The sequence below is a fragment of the Etheostoma spectabile genome, chromosome 22 (genome assembly GCF_008692095.1).
Source record: "Etheostoma spectabile isolate EspeVRDwgs_2016 chromosome 22, UIUC_Espe_1.0, whole genome shotgun sequence".
NCBI classification, from domain to species: domain Eukaryota; kingdom Metazoa; phylum Chordata; class Actinopteri; order Perciformes; family Percidae; genus Etheostoma; species Etheostoma spectabile.
In genome coordinates, this window is record NC_045754.1 from 17,405,481 (window position 1) to 17,412,566 (window position 7,086).

A 7,086-nucleotide genomic window follows, 5' to 3' on the forward strand; every position below is an offset into this window, starting at 1 on the left:
TCTCCACCTTTAAACATGACTGAGCCTCTGACATGGAAGGTCACTGTGAGAGGAGGTGACTCAGCATGTCTAAGGCCTAAGCATGGAATGACTTCCTCCAATAGACAAAACATTTCATTAGAACTTGTATGTGACAAATTCTGTATATGTTGACTCAGATTTATATGTATGCTTTTTAAAATCCAACATGGAAAAGTACATTAAAAAAATTGCATCGAGAATCTGTTAAGAATTGAATCTTTGGCCTCAGAATTGGAATCAAATCGTGAGGTGACAAGAGATTCCCACCCCTAATACTCATGTCACTATACCATAATATTTAAACATATATATATTGCAAATAATGTCCTTTTTTTTCAACTTGAAATTATGCCCCAAAAGGAAAGCTCTGTGTTATTCCTGCTGACACGGTCACCCCTGCTGACCTTATCCAGTAGGGGAAAAAAGCAAACAAAACTTAAATGTACCATATAGTGGACTGAAAAAGAAATGTATTTGATAGTACCCAAATGTTCAATTCTAATGTTCAATTTATATAATAAAAGATACATTGATGTATCGATACAGTATTGCCACAGATACCGTTTTTTCTCCCACCCCTACTACATAATAACGTGTATAAGTCTATTGGCAACTATATCTGTTCGCACAATATCGGGGCGAGTGCAGCATATTTAGTTCTGCTTTACTGTGTCTTCAAACCCAGACTTCTCTGTCCCGTGTTTAGGCTGGAAGAATTGTGATGATTTTATTTTCTGTGTGATGTCACTGACTGGTCACATGGGGTTGGGTTGACAGGTGCTGTACTCGTACTCCATCGGTTTTGTCTACATACTGACAGGCCTGCTCTGTGTGGGTGGGCTGGGACCGGCAGTGGCATTCTGCTCAGAAGTGAGTATACCTAACCTAACGGTGGCTTCACACACGAAGCGAGCGTTTCGCACGATTACATACAAAGTCAAAGCAAGACGCAAACTTGAGCGAGAAATCCTCGTGCCACTGTGTCGCCAAAGCCTTTTAACGTTGAGATTGTCCTGCATGGCATAGGCCTGATTGAACTGAACTCCGTTCAGAAAACATGAATTTTAAAACTGTTTGCTTGGCGTCTCTTGGACAGCCCTGACAAAGCATGAAGTGAAGACTTTTTACAGATCAACATCACAATGTTATTTTGGAATACTTTTAATTGGTTTATAGTAATTGAATCATAGCTAAATCTGTTCCTCCAGTAGCGCTAAAAGCGGTCATCCAGACATACAGTGGTGCTCAAAAGTTTACATACACATGCTTAAGTTGACTAAATAGGAATAAAAAAATCATGTTTTGGAAATTTATTTTAAACCTAAATAAAAAATGAGTAAAATCCACCTTTAAGGACACCAATTTTCTTTGTGAATGAATAACGTATGTAAATAAATAAATGTTCTTATTTAAAATACAGGGGTCTATAGACTACCCCCATGTTAAATTCCCATAGAGGCAGGCAGATTTTTATTATTAAAGGCCAGTTATTTCCGGGATTCAGGATATATGCATCCTGATAAAGTTCCCTTGGCCTTTAGAATTAAAATAGCCCCACATCCTCACAATACTCTTCACCGCTTAGAGATAGGCATGGTTTTATTTCAGTTGACTAACCTGGTTTGATTTGCATTGAGATGATTTATAGAAAGAATCCCATGCCTTCTCTAGCATGGTGAAGAGTATGTGAGGATGTGGGCTATTTTAATTCTAAAGCCAGGAACTTTATCAGGATGCATAATATCCGAATCCAAAAAACTGGCCTTTATAATAAAACTGCCTGCCTCTATGGAATTTAACATAGGGGATGTATACTTATGACCCCTGTATTTTAAATAAGAACTTATTTATTTACAATACGTTTTCATTCACAAAGAAATGGTGTCCTTAAGGTTGGATTTTACCTCATTTTTTAATTTAGGTATTAAAATAAATTTCCAAACATTTTTTTTTTTTCCCTTTAGTCAACTTAAGCATGTGTATGTAAACTTTTGAGCACCACTGTAACGTTACTTCCTGGAGAAGGCGAGCACATTCACAGAGCTGTGTGCTTTTATAGATGTTATTAATCCAGTCACGATGACATTCGGTTTTCCGATGTATCTGGGACTTCCACAACCGGTACAAAGCAGCAGTGGTGGTTATTTCAGCCATGGTTGAAGACAGAAATAAACCCTATTGATGCCTACAGCTCTAGCCTGTCTCACACAAGTAACACAAATAAAAAGAAATTAAGCCAACATGATTCCAAGGGTGGGGTACCGATCTATACGACCGGTATCTACCTAACCGAACGGCAACGCAGATATTGGTGCCTCATTTCGGTGCCACTTAAATGCCTTTTGTTGTCCTCTGGTGCTCTGAAACGTATGGACAAACAACAGGAGCATCACTACATGTGACACAAGGTATCAATACTCTAAGTAGCAGGTAACGTTAGCCTACAGTTAGCTAGTAGCTAGGCTAAACACAGTCCAAATGTTCAAAGCTATACAGTCTTGAGTGTGGCTCTATTTCACTCAAAAGGATTCCAACACCGGCACGTGCAACAGTCTGCAGCTTAAGACACCGTGTAGCCTTGCAACACCTTTAAAGACCCCACCGACGCAGTCGGAGATGACGGAGAAAGAACACTGTTGGGGCTTAATGACGCATTCAGTTGCACTTAAAACTCATGGTGCATTCAAGTGCCCTTTGAGAAGCTCAGGCTCAGTGCAAAATACTCAACTTCCATCTATGGAAGTTGAGTATTTTTATTTTCTATCTATTGATTAGTAAAATAAGGTGGTATTACATTTTAAATAAATTATTTAAATTTGAACAGATGGCCTTAGCATTAAACAACCTTTAACAACAGTTCTTTAATGTCACCGAATGTCAATAAGTTTTTGTTTTTTTTAAGTATCTGTAAAGGCCCCGGCACTGTTTTTAAAAGTATCGTTTTAGCGCCGCTATTGGAAGAAGGAAAAAACAATTCCCAACCAGCGGTAAAACGACAAGCTACTTAAACAACAACAAGACTAGATACTTAAAATTGCTGACACAACGCCTAGGTCACATGTTCTTTTTAAGCTGCAGATCAATCAGTCCTTATGTATAGTATAATAATTGGGTGTCTTGTGTTCCTGTATAACCTTCTGAATCAGAATCAGAATCAGAAACTGTGACTGGCTGCTGCTTTTTTTTAATTCAGCCTGAATTTTTTTAATTCAGGCTGTATAAACTTAAAAGATGCCCTTTATTTGCGTACTGTTAGTAAGTCAGTAGTTCTCAGTAATGTTTCTGTCATATTTCTCAAACAGTTTTTTTAATTTATTTATTTATTTTTTTTAATCCTCTCCTGTCCTCCCTCCCAGCATCCCGTGAAGACGTACGGTTATGCGTTCTTGTTCTCTCTTACGGGTTATTTTGGCATCTCCTTCGTGCTGGCCTTGATCAAGCTCTTCGGTGCCCTGGTTGCAGTGACAGGTCAGAACCGCCGTATGGCAAACCTTCTCTCTTTACTCTGGGCTAATCTGGCCAGTTTGTAATTTTAGATTAGACAGAATATTGTGTCATAAATCACAATCTAGATTTTATATAACACATTTGCAACAGACTAGAAATGTCTCTTTGACCATGTTTGAAAGTTACATGTGTTGAGCTTTTGTTTCTCCTTTCGCAGTGACCACCGGCAGAAAGGCCATGACTATCGTACTCTCCTTCATGTTCTTCGCAAAACCTTTCACTTTTCAGTAAGTACGCTCACCTTTTGACTTTGATCAGTTTTTCTTCTTGTTAAAAGTAATTCTGCACTGGCCTTTGACAAATAAACCTTGACTTGGCTCCCCTCCCCCCCGCCCTTGGTTTTCATGTCTTTAGTCCATTTTCAGAACTTGGCTACTCTACTGCTCTTTCTCCTTGTCCCTCACCCTTTAGCTTTCTCTGTGCTGTCAAAGGTGTCTCGTTTTCTGCTCTACCTCTCCCGCTCTGTGTTGTAACTTTCCACACACACATATATACATATACAGCCAAGACATAAAAAAAAAAATCTGTGTCTTTCACCAACTTCATTCACCCTCCAGCTGGTTTTTGCCCTCCACCGTTGCTGGACTCCCAGTCTCTTTCATGGCTGCAGTTTACACTTTTTAAACCAAAGCATTTTATTAGCATACAGTGTTATCTATCTTTTCGTGACCCTCTAGTTGCTCCACTTCCTGCCCTTGTTTGCACTTCAGAGTCCACTTTTTTTTTAAAATGTCTACTCTCTCCCTCATCAGGTACATCTGGGGCGGCCTTCTGGTACTCTTTGGCATCTTCTTGAATATCTACAGTAAAAACAAAGATAAAATGAAGCTCCCTTCCATCATGGACCTCAAGAGCTGGCTGCTGACAGGAAAGAAAGTCCGATTTCTCTCACAAAACGTATAGGAGGCACCCACGGGCGTAGCGGAAGTCCTGCGCTGGCTGGCTGACTGTCTGTCTGTTCAGATGTAGAGCTGGCCCACCTGTCTCTGCAGGTATGCTGAAGCACGAGCCCGAGCTACGAGCGCGAGCTACAAGCCTCTTCACCACCGACATTGAGCCAAGGATTAATCCAGGATCGGTGATGGAGTTGCTGGGTAATATCTCTATCTACCAGTACACCACTCGCTTAAATTACTCAAACTCTGTGCAGCAAACCGAAGGAACTGTAACTCTTTTTTACAAGGGGATCAATGTTAGTGGGCTTTTTAAAAGCAATGCTTCATAGCCCCACAGAAACATTCCCAACATGGAGGACAACACTGAGGACTCTTTAAAGGGAACCAGCGCCTTAGCAAACCAAATCGCACACTTTTGCACTGGAAATGACTTGTACACTAAAGTGTGGCTGGGAAGTGAAATGTTATGAAGAGAGTACAAAGCGACAAGCATATATGTCGTGTCTGAAGTGAATGTTTGTCCCACCACCACCCTAAATGAAAAATTACATACTGATAAAAAAAAAAGAAGGTATATTTGTCCTCCGCATGTGCCACAAAGACTGAACAGAACATAGTTTTAAATAATCATTGTCTTGATGAAAGTTGCTTTTTTTTCATAGTTTATTGGTCATTTATATCTGACTGTGACCTAATTCGTGAAAAATGTGTCATGTGGTGACATTTTGGAGAATGTGGAGACATTTGCTCCTCTGTACATCAAAAATGTCAACTGCCAAAATTTGCTAACCATTGTTTGGGTGAAAGGGTACAACTCTTTTTACATGAAAACAAACTGAGGTGTGTGTGGGCGTGCGCATGTGTGCGCGTGCGTGCGTGTGTGTGTAAATAAAAAAAAAAATATATATATATATATATATACTGTTTGTATAGCACTTTTCTAGTCTTAACAACTACTTATAATGCTTTTACATAGTACAGGAACCATTCATACGCTGTGGCCGAGGACACTTTGACATGGGGCTCCAGGGCCAGGGATCGAACCACCAACCTTCCGATTAGCAGACAACCACTCTACCAATGTGTGTGTGTGTCTCCCGTCTTTCTCTCGCTCCTTGCACCGCTTGAGAGAAGAGTTGAAATGTTGCCAAAGTGTGTGTGTGTGTGTTTATCCATCCAGTGGCCTTAGGCATGTTTGATTAGGAGTCCTGAAAGAAAGGATACCACTGCTAGACAGAAAACAAACAGCAGTCTTCACTGTGCCTCGGCTGTCCCATTCATTTGGATCTATCCTGTGTGTGATTGTGTCATTCCCATTCACTCTAAATGATGATGTGATGAAGCTCACACTTATTCCTTCCTCTGTTGGGCCATTCAAGGATATTATGTTGAGATCTTTTAGGAGATGTTTCTACCAATATGCATTATTGTGTAACAGTAGGTGGTTGCATGGGAATCTTTGTTGTTTGTATTATTTTGTGTTTAATGCACTTCCCCTTCACTGACACCCTGCTTTTCGTATGACTTTTACTGTGCAACAGAGTTTATAATGGAAAAATGTTGTTGATAATTACTGCCCGAGCGATCTGTGCTGTTCAGCGCAATTCACTGTTTATCACATTTAAAATTAGGGCTTGGCGATAATCAAATATCATGATATTCTTGACCAAATACCTCAATGACGATATTGTATATATTGTATTGTTGACTATTGGTGCTTTAACAAAATGTTATTTACACAATGAGATTTTTGACACATTTTCTTCAGAGATTATTTAATGACTTTGTGGGTAAAAGTAAATGATAGAAGAGCTAGAACAGTCTGGTTAGTTCAGAAAATGAAATCGCTTTACTGTAATGCAACCTGTACAAGCGCTTATTACAATATATCCAAAATCTAAGACGATATCTAGTCTTATATCGCGATATCGATACATCGATATAATGCCCAGCCCTATTTAAAATATACAAAAAATTTGGTCTGATAATATAAGACATAAAATCTATTGTAACACTGTTTTATTATGAGTCTAAAAATCCACAAAATGATGACCAAAATCTCATCCAGAGATAAATGAATTGTCAGCTGCAGGGCTGCAAAGTGATTAGAGACACCGTCCTTCAACCTTGAACTCAGAGTCCTCCCCGTCAAAGTGCCCTGGAGCAAGAATCCAGCGCTGATGCTGCCTGCTGACCATGCATTTTGACCTCTCAATGGAGATATACAGGTGAGAAGAGAAGTTCCTTACAGGGGGTCAATAAAGTGTTAGATGGCACATGCCCAATACTGAAAATCACACTTTGTTTAATTGGCTGCAAACACACGAACGCCCAATCAAGAAGAAATATAAAAAAAAGGCTAGAAATAAATGTTTGAGAAGACTTTTGTCCTTGATGATGTGTGTACGTGTGTGTGTGAGTGTCACTGCCATAACATGGTGGGAAATGAAAGACTTGCCAGCTCAGCAGGAGGCGGCTGAGTGTGGCTCTCTCTGTGATAATAGAGGCCCAGATATTACAGTCTCACTTCCAGGCGGGAAACCTAACGCTGGGCCAATTAGTAATTTGGTATTTCATAAAATTTGGCAGCTTGTGTCTGATGACAAACTGACAGAGATCCTCGCCTCCTCCTGGGAACATTTGGCAGTACAGCCGTATACAC

The 7,086-nt window shown here is 39.8% G+C and overlaps 1 protein-coding gene across 3 annotated transcripts in view; it reads left to right on the forward strand.

Moving 5' to 3' along the window:
* The window catches only part of slc35b3 (solute carrier family 35 member B3), a 12,237-nt gene extending 6,970 nt beyond the window's left edge, over positions 1-5,267 (forward strand). For 2 of the 3 annotated variants that reach the window (XM_032503859.1, XM_032503860.1), the window contains exons 7-10: positions 799-891; positions 3,378-3,489; positions 3,686-3,755; positions 4,281-5,267. In XM_032503859.1, the coding sequence (XP_032359750.1) occupies positions 799-891; positions 3,378-3,489; positions 3,686-3,755; positions 4,281-4,431 (426 nt within the window). In that variant the 3' untranslated portion in view covers positions 4,432-5,267. The remainder of the gene's footprint in view (positions 1-798; positions 892-3,377; positions 3,490-3,685; positions 3,756-4,280) is intronic. The other variant, XM_032503861.1, reaches the window with a different exon arrangement.
* The last annotated feature ends 1,819 nt before the right edge of the window (positions 5,268-7,086 follow it).